Genomic DNA, 17,657 nt, shown 5'->3' with positions numbered 1-17,657 from the left:
ACGTTGATCATAAAGTGGCTCAGATTACTGTAAACACACATCGTACTGCACTGAGAGCAAACTGAATGATAGCACAACATATGCAAATATACTGTGACATCACACAGCCTGTTAATCGCTGTGTTCACATGCAGGCAGGAAACCAGGTGACTGCGAGAAATCAGGTTAAAACAGGAAATCAGACATTGCATTTACAGTACATGCACCGCAATAACCTGTATAACCCGTACTAACATGCAGCAGGTCAGTAATCGGATTTATCAACTCTGGCAAATTTTAAGTGCATTAGTGATTTATGATGCAGCTTAACAGCCAAGACAAGACAAGCATTGTCAGGAAAGAGCACACTGATTTTTTCCTCAGTGAGTGTGTATCATTTAGGCTTCTTTAAAGACACACAGTCTGCCTATAAAACCCTGTTAGAAATCCAGTAAAATCAGTTTCTCCTACAGAAACGTAGCTGTGTTAAGCAGCTCATAAATTCTAGTGCAGTGAAATAAACTAGCTTTCCTATTTACATGATGTTCAAGAAATACTTCTTGAGGGCATGATATCTACTTGAGTTTGAAGTGGTACTCTGAAGAGGATGAATGGCTGTGTGGGTCATTCAGAAATCAGCTGTCTTGTTTAATGAGTATTTATCCAAGAGAGTGAAGCAACCACCTGCTGCTCAATCATATAAACATTCACAACTGAGAGCTGCTTGTCTTTGTCTATTAGCCACCGAGCAGCTGCACTTAAAAATGTAAGGGATTCAGAGCTTTGTGGAAGAGCAAATTGAGAGCAGTTGTTGATAGAGGACAGTGTTTTGTGTCACATTTTGTGTCCCACACACCAATTTCTAAGCCAATCTGGAGATTTGAGTGAACTTCTTGAAGGAAAGCATAAAAAGGTTACTTGAATATAATGTCTGTATGTGAAATAAGGTGCATCTGTGTCAGGCGTTTAGGAGGGGTAAAACAACATTTTTACATAGCTTTAGTTTTGAATTACTTTTGAATTTGGCATTAGCATGTTCCACAGCTAATGTGTCTAGTAGCATCTGTTGTAGAGCCACAAGCTGGAGCAGTGTTTGAGGATTTAATATTGAGGGACAGTCAAGAGAAATTGTGTGAATGTTAAGCTTCATTTGAAGCCAATTAAATAATAATGTAATAAGTAGCAGGTTTTATCCGGGAAGCATATTTTTCCTGTAGCTTTGTGTTATGTTATGTTATCTTCACACTTCATACTGCAACACAAGCTCAGCAGGTTTTGTTGTTTTAGGAAAGCTCCCTCTGCTGCATGTATGTGAGTGTGTTGCTGCTGTATGTAAATGTACTACATGGACATGTCCTATGGTACACTGACTGTGGTACTTATATAATATACTTTGGGTTTTCTGCCGAATAAATGCTGTTAAGATGCCTAATCCCACCCCTTGTCTAACTGTGAGAATGAATCACACTGCATTTACTAATTAACCTACATTATTACAGGCTACTCCTTCCATGTGGATGTGGGCCTGTACCTCATTTTAATTCGTATTTGGAGCCAATAAACAAATTATTTTCTTTTTTAAATATGTTACCACACATAGTGTAGCTAATACAATGAAAAGAGGTAGAATTATGTTTTATATTTTTGTAATACCTTGACATAATACTATCACCTTACATAAAAAAAAAAAAAAAAAATACTGTAATATAAATTTTAGGTCATATTGTGCACCCCTAGTGTTTGGCACAGTTTTGTTTATAGTGTGAAGACAGTCAGTCAGAACAGGACAGAACATTGCAATCCTGTCCTCGCCTTGTTTTTCTACAACTGATTTCATTAAACAAAGACCTGTTTACCACATCTTTCTGTTAGTAATCCACACAAAAATTACACAAGGGTGCACATACATACACGTTTGTGTGTGTGCGAACACGCTCATCCAAAAGTAATGGAACAAAGTCACACCCACCCCCCAGAAGCCACCAAGCTGTCAGTCCCACATAAGGGCGTGTGTAATATTTGTGAGTGAGTGAGTGACAGACCATTGTAATAAGTGTGTGTGTGTGTGTGTGTGTGTGTAAGAGAGATGAAGCGAGACATGATGAGACTGATATTGACAGGCTTACTAGAGCAAAGGACAGCTGTGAAAAATATTTAATAAGCACCTTGAGACCACTGCTGAATCTGTGTGTGTGTGTGTGAAACAGATGACAGATGAGCACTGTTATCTTCAGACTTAATAAATAAAAAACCTCTCTGAGCTAAAGAATCAAACACCTGTCAGGGCACACCTAAACTGATCAAGCTGCACATGTGAGTACCTGATCCAGTATATCAGAGAACTGCCAGAGTTTGCTGAGCTCTACAAGGTTAAGCCAGGTCATGTCAAGGATCCATTTAGCTGGTTTCTGAGTGCAGGCCTTCAAGTCCAGAGATGCACCTCCTGGATAAATCACACGCAAACACACACACACACAGATATAAACATACATGAGCATGTGCACACATGCACAAAGAAGACAGAGTGAAAAAGCATGTTTGTTCATCAAAATATATTAAAATACAATAATACAGAATGATAAATGCTTCAAATACATGCAAACACAACCTTCAGACAAATACACAAAAGTCATTCCATGAGTCTGTGTTCAGCAGGTCAGAGCTGACAGATGGTGAAGCTGCATGCGTGCAGCAGACTGTCTGTTTTGGCCTCGCCGGTTGCCATAGCTGGCTTTTATCCCTGCGGCGAGGAACACTCCATATCTCTGATTCAGTGAGGTGCTACAATACCAATATGTTTAAAATGTGCATGAACACTGATTTGAGCCTTAAAAAAAATCGATCACCGCCAAGTAAATAATGAACACTAGAATTATCACCACATGGTTGTATGTCTCCGTAAACCAGCCAAGTTGCATTTACATTCATGTCTGTCCAGACTCATATGTGTAGTGAAGACTTTGAGGGAATTTAATAAAATGCATTATATGCCTCTTTGGTAAAATGGCAGTCATCCAGTGTATAATTTCCAGTGAGAAACATGAACATTTGTGACAAAATTGAAAGCATTCTCTCAAGGTGTTTCTTGAAATATCATATTTAAGAGAATGGGAAGGACAGATGGATGGACAATCCGAAAACATGACGCTTCGGGCCACAGCTGTCACCAGCGCAGAGGCATAAACACAGCAAACAGAAAATAGATAGCAATTTAAGTCCAACTTTATCAAGGAGATAAGAGTTCGTTTTGAGGTGAGAAATAACTGTACAATAACACGTGCAGCATCTCTACTATTGATGCTGAGACCTGAGTGTCTCAGTCTTAGTTGAAACAGGTATGGAAGTGCATGTACCATCTTTCTTTGGCTGTATATTCTAGGTACTGACACAACAAATGAGTCTCAGAAGAGAGACATCACAGACTGGTAAGGAATCAGACAGGTGAGAGACCAGAGGTGACTAACATTTATTCCTGGAAACTTTGCCAAATATTACTGATGACTTCACAGCAGCTCAACTCTAAGTAAATCTAAATACTTTCAGTGCCTAATAGCTTCCTAAGACTCAGAAATGTTTTTAACGAAAGTTTTTAACATAAACCCAAATCCAAAAGAAAGTTGGAACGCTGTGTAAAACATAAACACAACATATACAGAATGTAGTCATTTCCAAATTATCTGTGTTTACCAACAACGTTTTCTGACGAGGTAAAACATGAAATATATTGTCTTTGGACTGTTTTCCGTAAAGTATACTGTAAGTCAAGAAGGATTAACAAATTACCATACAAATAAAGGCTGCACATTTTCCTCTTACCTTTAATGAGCGTGAGAAACTCCTCATGTTTGACCCTGTTGCTCTGCATATCGATCTTCAGTGTCAACAGCAAAGTGAAGAGGAACTTGTGCTCCTCGTACAGGCCCCGCGCTGCGTACTTATACACCTCAAAGGTCATAAACTCTATGATGTTGGCGATGCGTTTGCTGGTGATTGGGCTTTTGGAAGACCTGTTGAAGTAGAATTTCATGGCAGATAGCACATATGAAGTTTCATCCTATTCTAAGTTTAATAATAACTCAGATATAGACTAGAGATCACAGCATGGTCAGACTAGTTAACCTTATGAGCACAGAAGTTTCTGTTTATTGACTTGTGCATAAACATTACTGAATGTGAGGCTCAGGGTGTCTGTGGCACTTAGTAACAATCATGTGAAAGCTTCATCTGCTCATTAAGGATATTGGGAATACTGATATAAATAGTTGGGTTGTTTGACGAGTAAAGATTTTCATAGAATAACTGGTTAAGCTGGTAAAAATAGTCACACCACTTTGCACTATGCATAAACAGCAACAGACATACAAAGTGGTATTTTCAAAAATAAAACATGACAGTTAAAGTACAGTTCAACCTGAAGTATCAACAATGACTCAGCAGCTCTCCATCCCAGTACATAAATATCTCACAAATGGACTGCAGACAATTATAAACTATGACACAGTCAAGTGAGGAGCATCACTGAAATGAGATAGACACGAAAACAAGAGATCATTAAAAAACAGACACTCGTGCTGAGAATAAGGCTATTTCCTCATTTGTACGTTGCATTCAAGGTGAACCTGATTCATATGCAAGAGGTTAATATAGTAAATTGAACACAATGAATCTGAAGCAATTCATTCAATGTCCCTGCAACAAAAACTACCTTTGTGAAGCCAATAATAACATAAATTCTGTGGATGTAATTCTATGACGACGCTTCAGGTTGCCTTTGTAGCACTGTTATGTTGGATCACGCTGTTTTTTGATGCGTTATTTTACTGTTTTTTGCCAGGATAGCGATGAAGTCCCTATTTACCTCATTATCTGCAAGACTTTCAGCCAAAAACTTGTGTTACAGAGATCTAATACAAGAGTCACCTTCTACATGTTACCGTGAAAGCCCCAAGTTATCAGCGTCACAATCACAACTTATCACATACTATATGTGGATTGTCAAAAAAAAAACAAAACAACTAAATAAATCTTGTGACAAAGGTAGCGTTAATAATTCAGGAAGCAAACTGCACAAAGCTTCTTTCTATAGTGAAGAGCAGTATATATTGTCTCTAATGGCTCGAAGTTTGAGCAAACAGACAAAACCTGAGTATATCTTGGCGTATAATGTGCAATTTGACTTTCACATTTCTGATGTGATATGGCAGCATCTCTTTCCTGCTGTTGTCACTGTGTGGAAATGTGGAACAAGTAGAAATATAATGAGGTAGGTTTGGGAACACAGATTGCAACTGTCTGATTTTAAGACACTTGAATTACACAATGTGAGCTGTCTGAAGTAAATTCAATATTGTTTTGCCCTTTTTGGAAATCGTTATTTTTGGAAAGGCTGATATAGCATCACAGATGTCTGCATTCTCATCAGATTCAGTCGGCTAGAAAGTGCGACAGCAGCACCAGCTGACTATGCCAATAACCCAAACAAATGCCCAACTGAGACTTTACACATCAAAATGAGAAGTGTAAAATTTGCTGGCCAGCTTTGTAAGACAAAGGTTGACATGGAGTTGGACAGGGTCACTTACTGAAGGTATGAATATATGTGTGTTGCTAATAAAAAGGTGCCACTATAAAAAATACATTACATTTCTGGGTAAAATCCATGCTTAGAATAGACACCAATTCATTACAGAGAACAGCAAATGCTGAAGTATTCTCACCTAGCCAGAGAAAGGTCAAAAAGTCCCAGGAACTGTCTCAGAGAGGTCTGATACATGACGTTCACCATACTCATTTCAGTGATGAGGAAGTACAGGATACTGCCCCTGGTAGCCACTGAAAACACAAACAAACACAAAAAATTGCAACAGCAACGGCAAAAGAAAAGTCTGTCCCCTTGAAAACCCTCTTCAAAGAGGTGTCTGTTGACTTTATTCACAAATCAAAAAATGTCTCTTTACACGAAGTCCTGTCACACATTACCATAAAAATATTAGCCTCTAGACTATAAACTATTATTTTGCAAAAAGCTGATGAAGTTGATCAAATTGTCTGCTTTTTAACCTTTAAATATGTTGCACAGATTGACAGAGACTTTTTATTATGAAGAAAGTCTGTTTCAGTAATTCTGTTTTTAAATTTTCTTTTGGACAGTGTCCATGTTTGTCACTGCTTGGGCTGAATTATAAACTGAAAATGAATCTGTTCCGTGTGATTGAGTCTGAACTTGGCAGGCACACTATAACCGACCAGTGTTAACCAAAGTGTGAACTCTGTCTTTGAGCCAGTTGTCATGACCTACCAGGTCGGTACTCCTCTCTGGCAGTGTTGATCTGGATCTCGGTCTCTGCAGCAATTTGTAGTTTCTGAGTGACCTCTTCGGCTGTGCGCTTGGTGTTGCCAAGGACAAGAATCAGACTCTCATCATCCACCAGCGAACCCTACAAAAGAGACATATTTGCATGAATGAGTCAGAAAACGAATGAAAATGCAAACATTACTCACAGAGTAACTATGGTAATAGAGTTCAGAATTAGAGACATGGCTGTAACAGATGTCTGTTTTTCTATCATTCTTCCATTGGGTGACTTTCTGAGGAGGCAAACATAATTAGCTAGCGTTTTAATAAGCTCCAGATGAGCACATTATTTATTTTATATTATAGTCTATTTTTCGTACTGTACTTTCATACAGCAAAGAAGCACCAGGTATGAAATAAACTGTTTTTTATATCTAAAAAGAAAATAAGAAAATACAAAAGTTGCTCTCAACACTGCTTTAGAACCCAAACTGATGATTATCACATGCCCCAAATCCCTAATTCAGTCGGAGGCAGTGTCGTTCATCCCTTGTTAATCACAAACAGTTTCTGACATATCACAGGTTCACATGTATTTTCTTGCCTGTGTGCTCGTCAGTCGGTAGAGGAGGTTGTCCTCTAGTTCTTTCATCTTTCTCTTGTTAGATGTCACATCTTCCAATAAGTCTGTCCTCTCCTTCTCTAGTTCCTGTTGTCATAAAAGCACAGATAACACACACTCACACAGACGCACATTTGGATTAGAAAGCTGTAGCATGGTGCTAGAGGGAAGGCCACGGGTACATTAAAATCAAAAGGCTTCATCTCCTGGAGAGCATGAACTTGATCTGCGAATGAAATGCCTTTTAGATTAGGAGATACTGGAAGATGACATTTTGGCCCGAGAGTGGCAAAATGAGAGTAAAGTACATGTAGGCTTTATCTTATTATCCAGGCCAGTTTCATGGCAGTCTGGTCATTAGTGGACTGACAGACCGACTGACACAGGCATCTTTTATGCTGCTGTTAGCAGGGTATGAACACAAGTCATAAGTTACCACTACTGTCGGTCTGACTCAGACCTTTTAAACCAACCATATTGCTACTGTAGATTAAAAGGACACTTTCCTGAAAGCCACCCTGTCTGGATTTTATATGGCAGGTTTTTATTAGTCTAAACGCTTCTGATATGATTTTCTTGCCAGAAAAAAATAATAACAGGACAAAGATACAGAGGAGATAGTATTTCAATAATACTGTAAAAAGAGAAAGGAGAGAAATACCATACCTTGTCTCAGTCCTTTACAGAATAAAACACTACAGTAAAATGCAGTGCCAGTGTCCTGAATGTCAGTCTGACAGTACATGAACTAAAGGGAGATTTTACCAACAGTAAACCATGGGAAATGTGAGCTTCTTTGAAAGCGCATGTTGGATTTGAACTCTTAAGTATATTTACACTGTGAAGATGAATATGTTCAGGACAGCTGCATGTGGCTTGAAAATAAAAGGACTGAAAAGCTCATCTTATCTTTATATTGTGTGTTAATTTCTTCTGGTATGATGGCTTTAAAGCCAATGAACTACCTGAAACAACAGCAAACACATTATTCCAGGAGCTGTGACGTACAATAAAGTGAAATCAAATAACTGAACAATGATGTTTGGCTTGTAAATGCAGCATGAATTGCAAGGATGCAGGTTTTAACTTCAGTTGCCATTCTGATTAAATCCATATTTCAGTACACAGGAAACAAGCTACTTTTTGCCATCTAGCAGAAATCATTCATTTCATGATCAGCCAATATTACAGGGACGACGGCCTTCCTACAGCAGCAAAAATCTTTTCATAGTCATAGATCAATTGGGCGCATTTATAATGCATGTCTAGTGCCAAGAATGAATCGAGTCCCTGACGCTTAAGATGTGCATGTCTTCGTGTGTATATTTGGCATTAGTCCATATGTACACTCTTGTTGGTTGTTTCTTCACACTGTATTTGCTGTGATGACTGTCGTGTTCGATATTCAAAAGGTGATAATAACCTCCCAGTTATATTGTCACACAGTTTGTGCTTGCTAGAGGGAGAAAATGAGGTACACAGTAGGGGGAGATGTTGGAAGCCTGATTTTAAAAAGTCTCCAGGGGCTTTTCAAGGGAACTATGAGAATCTAAGCAATTTGCATTGAGCCGGAGGTACATTCTTTCTGTCGAAATGTGCTGAAATTGAATTTGAACAACATAGTAGTGCGGCATTAATGAAATGAAATATTCGGCTAAACTGTGTTGACAGTGGCTATAATGGCTACCATTTTGCTTCACAGCAATCTACCTGTTTTTCTGTGAGGATGACTCTGCCCAGGAGCTGGTCCTCCAGGCCTCTCATGGTGACCGTGAAGTCAATGATGGCGGTGCGGGCGCTGATCTCAGGGGTGTAAGCTGGGTTAGGTAGCTTGGTGGTCACATACAGCCTGAAGCCCTTCATCACATCCACCTCTTTGTCCCCCACTTTCACCTGCAAAAAGTGAAATAGACTGTATTATCAAGCAGGAAGCTGGCATCACAGAATAGCTATACACATGCATATGTATTGAAAGCAAGGTGCAGTGGGAAAAAAGTTGTGGCTGTTATTGAGCCACACCACCCCAAACCAAGACAATAACACAACATATAATGTCAGTGATTTAAGAAAATGTATTTTAAAACAGGCCATACAGACACATGGCCAAAGTATCATGTTAGCACTTTGCAGATACAGCAGCTCAGATACACTCTCTGTGTCTGTTTATGTCTTGTAAAACCTGTGTACATGTGGATGAATGTGTGCTTGTGTTTGCTGTGATCAGCATTTAATTACTCATGGCAGTATAACTTCTAATTACCCATCTGCCAGTTTGTCCCTAGAGCTGTGGGCCACAGACACATCCACTTCATCTTTACACCAGGATATTAATAGAAATTAAAGCTTTTCAGAGGAGGGTGGGAGGGAGAGCGTAGACACCTCTAATCAGGCCTCTCATTAGGTAGCCGAGAGACTTCTGCTTCAATGTGCTGTCTGCATGCAACACTTGCCTGCTTGTAATCACTTTAGAGTGTGAATGCGTGTGCATGTTTTCCTGCAGTTATATGGTATGTTTGATGTGCTTGCGTGTGTGTGTGTGTGTGTGTGTGTGTGAGAGAGAGAGAGAGTGCATGCATGCATGTTTGTTGATACATGTCTGAGACACAGGGAGGCAGCTGCTGAATAACCAGCATCAGCCGGAGCCAGGACTTGAGAGGCGATAATGAGAGGGAGAAAAATGCCTAGAAGCAGACTTTCACTCTGCCTCTCTCTCACACCTTCTTACATTCTATATGCATTAGTTTTCTGTGTGAATGTGTGTGTGTGTGTGTATGTGTGTGTGCGTGCGTATGTGCATGAGGATCACAATGACAGGTTTAAAAGCCCATTCTTGTTGTGATGTAAAGTATAGCAACTGAAATTCATGGTTATCTGGATGAGGAAAGTTCATAAAAGGTAAGCATTTCTGCCCTCCTAATTGTGTTTTGTGGGAAATACTGCTGAAATCTTTATAAGCAACACAGAAAAGACACATTTATGTGTGCACTAAAAATGCTGGTTTTGAAAACTCAAACTAATTTATTGGCAGAGACCAATTTAGAGTGCTCTCTTTATGCACAATTCAAAATTTTCAGTAATACCGAGAATTGGCATCCAAAATAAACAAAATAAGAGTCATTCAAATCATGCTCTGCAATATTTAAAATGAAAAAGATTGAACTCGAAGGGTACATTACTTGAAATTAGGATGCTGAGACAGAGAGGGGTCTATTTTTCACTGTCTGGCCACAAATGAAAACGGTAAAAGCAAAAAATATCTGGCAGTGTGGAGGCGCAGTATCTCCTGATTAGAAGCCAGCGAGGTCCTCTATACAAGTACACTGTAATTCATTTCAGTCTTCCTGACCGCCAGAGTTGACGGAGACACGCTGGTGTAATCTCTTGGTAAGGAAAGGCACCACTGAATAAGTAGAAAGTTAAGTTAAATCACAGGGCATTTATTCAATTTATCTTCTTGTTCCAAAGAAGTGAGGCGGCTTTCGCCCAATCCTCAATCTCAGGCCTACATATATGTTCTTTGTTCTCACGTTTCGCACAACCGATGTTCTCCAGGTTGTGTCAGGAGAAGACAAGTTTACAAATATCGACTTGAAGGATACTTACCTCCATGTGCTAGTGGCACCCAACCATTCAGTTCCTTCATTTTACCCTTGAACCAGAACGTGTACGAGACAGGTTCAGGCTCTCGCTCACCGCTTGGATCTTCACCAGGTGCGTTGCAGCAGCACGTTCTCCTCTGCAGACTCGGGTATCTGGATGTTTCGTAACTTGGACGATTGGTTGATTGCAACCTGCTACACAACTATTTTGGCCCATGTGACCCAGCTGGAACTCACTGTAAATTTCGCAGAGTTCTTTAGATCCCAGTCAGCGAGTCACGTATGTACGTGTTGCCCTTGATTCAGTGTTAATGATGGCCTCTCCCTCGGTGGACAACATTCTCAGCCTCATCTCTCCTTTTTTAGAGAGGCCCAAGGCTACCATATAGCCTTTTCCTGTGGTTGTTGGGCAAACTAACAGGAGCAACAGCAGTCCCCCCTGTGTTCCTTTCTGGATTCACAGCTTTGAACTCCAAGTAGCACCAAAGCAGGATGGTGATGGTCTCCAGCCAGAGCCTTTAGTTTCTGGAACCTTGGAGAAACAAGGCTTATCTGTGCCATGGTGCTACCTCGGGATCACTTTCCTCCTGCTGGAAAATGGTGGTAAATGAACCGCAGGGCAGTCACAGGCACCTGGAGTTCTCAGCAGAAGCTTCAGCATATAAATGTGTAAGTATGCTTGGCCCTCAAGCATTTGCTTCCTTTCTTGGAAACACATTCTCGTTCGGTCAGACAACATTTCAACAGTTCATCATGTGAACCAGGGGGGCAGTCCAGTCAGTCCCTGCAGGAGGCTCAGTGGCTCATTCAGTGTCCACTGAGCGACATCTGTGCCGCAGCTACTTGGGCTTCTTCCTTTAACTTTGCCCGCTTATATAGTTAATATGGCCGCTCCTCATCCTGTGGCAACAATGGTCATGTTCGATCCTTTGGTCGGCAACTCAGGCACAGTGAGTATAGATTCCTCGTGACCTTGTTGGTATGTGTCATCCAGGTATTACACACCATCTCTGGAGGTCATCCAGAATTTAAAGAACTTCAGTAACATTTGTTACTCTGGTTTTGTTAAATGGGACAGACACTCATTATGAATGCATTCATTTGACTTGGAATGTGGATTTATCCAAAATTCGTTTCTGCACTTGGACTCTGTGGAGTTGTTAAATATGTTTGTGGGCTACTGACTGAAGCATATCAATGCATATCAAAAAGACCACAATTTCTGTTCACAATTTTCGATCTAATACATTTTTACAAGAGCTGGCTTCTATGTTACCTCAAAGAACTGAATAAAAAGTGGAAAAAGGAAAAATCCATTGTGCCACAGACCCGGAGAAACAGGAGGAAATTAATTCTACACAGTCACTCACTCGGCACACAATAAAACACTGAGTGGTCATGCCTCACTGAGCACACTTTAATCTGTCCCAAGACAATTAACATGATTCGGGGAAGGAACTCCAGCTGGCACAGTTGGAAAAATCAAAGACCATCTCCACCTCGAGCCAGCGTTACCCATCTTATGCAGTGTCAGTGACTGGGTTTGTTTTTCCCCTGTCTGAGCTAATCAACCTGTGGCGGTACAGGTGCGACAGTTGGCGTGGCATCATGAGAAACACCTGCCCATTTTACACACTTCTAGACAAGGTTTAAGAAATCTGGGGCACAAAGTCTCAGGAGTGTTACTTCTGCCACGTTACCTTATAAGTGGAACCAGTTTTGATGAAGTTTTTTTCAAGGATGTTGTCCAGTGCCGGGTCCAACTCCTCCCCTACATCCTCGATCAAAAGGGGGCGCCCAAGAGACAAACTGTCTTCCAGGTGGTTCTTGAAGTACTTATGGTTCAGTGAGGTGATCTGGGATCAGAATATGGGACCTTTATTAATATATGAATATAAAAAATGGTGATTGTGTCACACAAACATGTAATGCATTTGTATTGCCTTTACCTACACATTGGACAAAAAAAAAAAAAAATTCTCATTTTATGAAGTTATCGCTCTACTAACTGACCTCAGTCATATCGTTTCCAACAGACTGATGAGCAAAGACAGTGACAAGCATATGATTCAGTCAAATGACGGAGACACATGTTTGAGTTGTCCTTCATTCCTCCTAAGATATAAAGGCCAAGCTCTCTCTGAGAAATGTGACTAGTCAAACTAATAACACATCATTTTTTTAAGATGAGCCATTTTTAGAAAATCTTATAAAAACAAACACAGTTGGTTTGATGAGGTCACATGTGGAAAGAGTTTAAGCCGGCTGCTTCGGGAAACGTGTCTTCAGGACACATAATAGGATTGAAGAATGCATTCGCTCGGCTCAGAGATTGCCCCTAACAGGGCCAGTGACCTTGGCCGGTCTTATTACACCGCAGAAATCTGCAGTACTTTTTCAAGGCGCTGTACAAAAGGAAAAGCATGTTGAACAATGAAAGGGATTTGCAGGCAAACAGTACAGCAGAAGCTGAGCATGTAGAACTATTATTTCAAGCAATATAAAGCTACATATAAGGCTGCTAAAAATCTAAATCTCACATTACAAAACTGGCACAGGAGAAGAGTAAGGAAAAAACTATTCAGTTGTTAAATGCATGTGGTATTTAGAAATAGAGGCATAAAAATTAATGACACCGAAATACTGACTTAAGGTGGTTGTAGTTGTAGTTGAATTTAGCTTATTTGATGGATAATGACTGAAAAATGAAAAACATGAAAACAGAGGAAGAACACTGCAGGCCATCAGCGGGTTGTGGGTATTACAGACGTGATACCTGATTGACCCACCAGAATGTTGCTGTCGTTGTGCTACACTGCCATTGTGCCTTGAAAAGTGTAGCAGCCAACACAGGTCACATATTTTTAAGCCAATGTTCAGTCGAAAGTTCAGATGACAAAAATGTAAAGAAAAACAAAAACCTGAAGCTCATTCCTGGCCTCTTTGTTCTTGATCCAAATTTTCCCCTGCGTCTGGGGGTCAACAAGGAGGGGGAAGCGGGCAGCTTTGGTGACAATGATGCCATTCTGAATAGACAGGTCATCATTTGGGAGCCCCTGTGAGATGGAAGAAAAATGACTCAGTCCTGATGTTATTTGAGCAAATGCCAGCAAAATAACTGAATAATGCTTTCATTACAAGAATTCAGCTTAATTTAAGTAATTCTGTTTCACTGTTTTTGATTTTATAGCAGCAAATTTTTATGTGACACATACATATATCCTGCAAAGAAGCATTTTAATAATAAATAATTAAATAACTACGACAGTCAGGCAGCTGCAATATGAGGACCTCATAGAAAACAGACAAGACCTGAAGACATTTTTAAAGTAGTATTTCTGGTTGTTATGTCGATGCTTAAGTACAAAGACTGCTGCTCTATCTACGAAGTACCTATCATAGAGAGTTGATAGACAACATACAGTATGAATGAGACGTACTGTGCATACTGCATCAGTGGCAGTAAAACTTTGGTTCGCAGTAGTTACTGAAACATCACTGACCTGTAGGTTCCACTCGCTAACGGTGGGAGCGTCAATGAGCAGCTCTGTCAGATTGAGGTTGTTGCCAAATGGGATGCGACGCTGCTTCAATTCCCGCTGCCAGTCATTCAGGAGAAGATTACGAAACTCCTGATTGAAGGGGCCAGAGTAAGAGAGGAATGCTGTGGCCAGAAGGATGTCACCTGGAACAAGAAGACAAAGGTTGGTAATTAGAAGCATTAGTATGCATTAAGAGCGTTATGCATTTAGGCTAGTAATCCAAGGGTTGTGAATTTGTTTTAGCATTCAGCAGGTGTAAACTCTCTAATTCATTAAAACGTTCCACAAATCACTGGTATTCATGTGAGAGCTAATGATTATTATCAAACTGCTGAGACATTTCTCTGATATACAGCTATGAATAGCACTTATGTTTTGAAGCCTGCTTTGAAACCAACCAACGAGGCGTTTGGTTTGGGCGGCGAACTCTTTGCTCTGCTCTGTCCACCTCTCCTTCTCGCCAGCCAGACCGCTGATGAGACTGGACGCCGTCTGCATCTTGTGTCTGCAGCGCTCAGCGTCCTCCAGCAGCGTCTGATGGGAAGAGAGGGCAGACAAACAGATCAGTAAGTTGATGTGTCTGTTTGGCTTCCCCGTCTGTCCTTCCAACTGTCTCTTCATCAATCAGTCCATCCCACTCTCATTCCACCATTTATTCTCTGTACATCTGTGTGTATTTAAATCAATATCACTGAAATAATGGAGCCCTTTGTGACTTGAGATACTCTCTAATCCCAGTACAATTGGACTCAACATAGAAACACTGGTATAAAGGTGATGACTAATATACTTTCACGATCCCTTTATCACTGTGTGGGTTTCCTCCAGCTGCCACAGTCCAAAGTTGGAAATGTTGTCTGTCTATATGTGTGAGCCCAGTGATATTCATCTTCCTTTCACCTAATGCATGCTGGGTTAGGCTCTGGATCCTTGCCACCCCTGATACATAGCTGGATGGATGTGTTTGCATTTTCTTGTCAGAATAGTATGTTTATTGTACTGCACAAAGGAGCTTTTGCTTTAAAAAATACAGTAAGAGGTCAACAGTACCTTTATCACAATTATCTCTATATCAGCTGCTCACAGGAAATAATGATGTTATTTGCTCAATAGCGATAATGTCGGTTTTAATCAATAAAGAATGTCTGGTGTAGGCATTCTCTTAATTCAGAAGCAAATCATGGTCAACAGCAATTGCCTGAGTCTCAAACACTCCAGCAGCAAGCCCCTTAAGTCTCGTATTCGGACACCAGAGGTGAACAGCTCTGCGTCTTAATCACAAAATTATAAAAAGAGTCAACTTAGCCTGTCCAGATTTCCTAATCAGGGAGTGTTCATGCACATACTGTTCCATTTACATGCTCCTATTTACCACAGAACAGAGAGTGAGAATGAAAAGGACAGACTCACTCACACAGCAGACAGACACACAAAACCTGCACACGCAGTTAACAGTGTACCACTGGTGTTACATTAATATGACTGGTGAAACGCAGGTTGAGCCGTTTTCTGTTTGTTGTCTTTGTCTGGTTACAAGTCACATCAGGTAGCACAACAAGTCTAAGAAACTATCTTTTTTCAACAAATTTGTACAGGTAAAAAAAATTATATAATCCCAATTAAAAAAAAATCAGGACACTGTATAAAACATATATAAAACAGAATATGATAATTTGCTAACCCTTTCTCACATATATGCTACTGAAAACACTACAAGGACAGTATATTTAATGTTTTACCTTTACCTTTTATAAACATCTGCTTATTCTGAACAGGATGCAGCAACACATTTCAAACAAGTTGGGACAGGAGCAACAAAAGACTGGGAAAGTAGTGGAACGCTCCAAAAACACTCCAAATCATGATTGGGTATGAAAGGAGCATCCTGGAAAGGCTCAGTTGTTCACAAGCAAGGAAGGAGTGAAGTTCGCCACTTTGTGAGCACAGATCATTTCAGCATGCACTCCTCCTTTTTGTGCGGCAAACTCATTTACATTTGTATTTTGAAGTAGAGGAAGTAGGTAAAGCTTTTGACCTGTTTCTCCATCATGGCCTTCTCGTACTCTGCCTGCACCACATCCAGCTCTGCCTGCTTGTCATCCAGCTCAGCCTGAGCCTTCTGAAGGTCCACATTAGCTATGGCCAGACGATTCTGCTGCACCGCCAAGTTAGCCTGAAAGAGAAAGACAAGGAAGACAGACAGGGATCTGTGATGCCTTTATTGTACATGAGTTCATGGTCAGTTCTCTAATGGGGGGGCTGAGAGAAACGATCAAGGAGAAGCCAGACCAGATAAATCCAGAAGGAGGATTTGACAGGAAAAGAGAAAGATGGTAGGAAAGAGTGCTCTGTTGCGAAGAGGAATGGGAACAAAAAAAAAGTGTTTTGCTTGAAACTCACTATGAAAAACAGAGAAGATTAAATCATTCAAAAAATGGTTGGATGTGTTCTGGCTCGGATCATGTCAGACAGCATAAAATAACAAAGTATGGAGGTGATATGGTAGGCTATAAATCTTTTTAATGAGACTTTAGAAATGTCATATGAGCAAGTGCAGGGACTCAAAGCTTCAGAAGACAAACTGGAGATGCAAGAACAGAGATCTACAAGAGGAAATGAGAAAGATGCAGAGAAACTGGAAATAAAGATGGACAGAAGGGTGATGAGAAGGGCAAGGGAGGAGGAAAGGGAGTACGAGGACAACAGAGGAGGCCCAGATGATATTTTCTGGACAGAGCTGGGGCTGTGGAAAAAGCATTGCAAGTGGTTTAGAGCCAGAGATTTAGAGAAAAGTTGTGAGTATGTCTAAGGATGTGTGCATCTAAGTGTGTTTGGGTGGCCTGGGGAAGAGGAAGTCTGAAGCATTCATTCAATATTTATTGACATCTTAGAGGACCATCCCTGCCCGTCTTTCTGCCTGTCTGTCTGTCCAACTGTATCTCTGTCTGGCAGTCTGGCCAGCCAACTTAAAGGGAAGCCACTGCTGAGCTGGAAACCAGAAAATCAATTTGTTCCATGCTAAAGCAAAAGGTCAGGATCAAAGAGGAGAGGCGGGGAGCTCTCATGGAGTTTGAAGAGAATGAGAGAAAAACAGAACGTGTGCAAAAGGGAGAGACAGAGAAAATGAGATGGGACAAAGTCATTGAGAGAGGGGATAAGGGAAACTAGGAAAGTAGGAAGGGAGAGAGATGAGTGATTTGAAAAACAAAGACGGGGTCAGCAGAGACATTAAGGTGTGGACAAGATGAAGCAAATGGGATGTGGCAAGAGCAAAATAAGTAGGAAGAAGACTGGGTTACAAGGTGGGGGGGGATAAGGTAAAAAAAAGAACAACACGGTAACAGATATAAAAACAGAGGTGAACATCGGACAAAGTTTTAGTGAATACAGTCCGAAGTGTAACTGCATTCAGGAGCACAAGCTGATGCATTTAAATGATTGTCACGAATCTGATATCCACAGACTGCACCAGCAGGAAGACAAACTAGGGAAAAAAAGGATTTGGGGCATTTGAATGAAATCACTTGGCTGACTAAGCAGGTGTGTGCGTGTGCTGCTATGCCATATTAATCAAGGATTCTGTGTACAGAGTATTCAGCTCTGCACCTTCTGTGTATGAA

At 40.6% G+C, this 17,657-nt stretch overlaps 1 protein-coding gene across 3 annotated transcripts in view; it reads right to left on the bottom strand.

The window, feature by feature from the left end:
- The window catches only part of dnah5 (dynein, axonemal, heavy chain 5), a 99,723-nt gene that overhangs the window by 12,752 nt on the left and 69,314 nt on the right, over nucleotides 1-17,657 (bottom strand). For all 3 annotated transcript variants that reach the window (XM_041941723.1, XM_041941724.1, XM_041941725.1), the window contains exons 67-77: nucleotides 16,073-16,210; nucleotides 14,436-14,571; nucleotides 13,999-14,180; nucleotides 13,417-13,551; nucleotides 12,196-12,351; nucleotides 8,607-8,789; nucleotides 6,879-6,983; nucleotides 6,278-6,416; nucleotides 5,697-5,811; nucleotides 3,796-3,986; nucleotides 2,301-2,422 (exon numbers count right to left, since the gene is read on the bottom strand). In XM_041941723.1, the coding sequence (XP_041797657.1) occupies nucleotides 2,301-2,422; nucleotides 3,796-3,986; nucleotides 5,697-5,811; nucleotides 6,278-6,416; nucleotides 6,879-6,983; nucleotides 8,607-8,789; nucleotides 12,196-12,351; nucleotides 13,417-13,551; nucleotides 13,999-14,180; nucleotides 14,436-14,571; nucleotides 16,073-16,210 (1,602 nt within the window). The remainder of the gene's footprint in view (nucleotides 1-2,300; nucleotides 2,423-3,795; nucleotides 3,987-5,696; nucleotides 5,812-6,277; nucleotides 6,417-6,878; nucleotides 6,984-8,606; nucleotides 8,790-12,195; nucleotides 12,352-13,416; nucleotides 13,552-13,998; nucleotides 14,181-14,435; nucleotides 14,572-16,072; nucleotides 16,211-17,657) is intronic.

Source organism: Chelmon rostratus, chromosome 8, assembly GCF_017976325.1.
Source record: "Chelmon rostratus isolate fCheRos1 chromosome 8, fCheRos1.pri, whole genome shotgun sequence".
Taxonomy (NCBI): Eukaryota; Metazoa; Chordata; class Actinopteri; order Chaetodontiformes; family Chaetodontidae; genus Chelmon; species Chelmon rostratus.
Note: the sequence above shows the minus strand (reverse complement) of the source record. Positions and strands in the feature narration are given on the sequence as shown.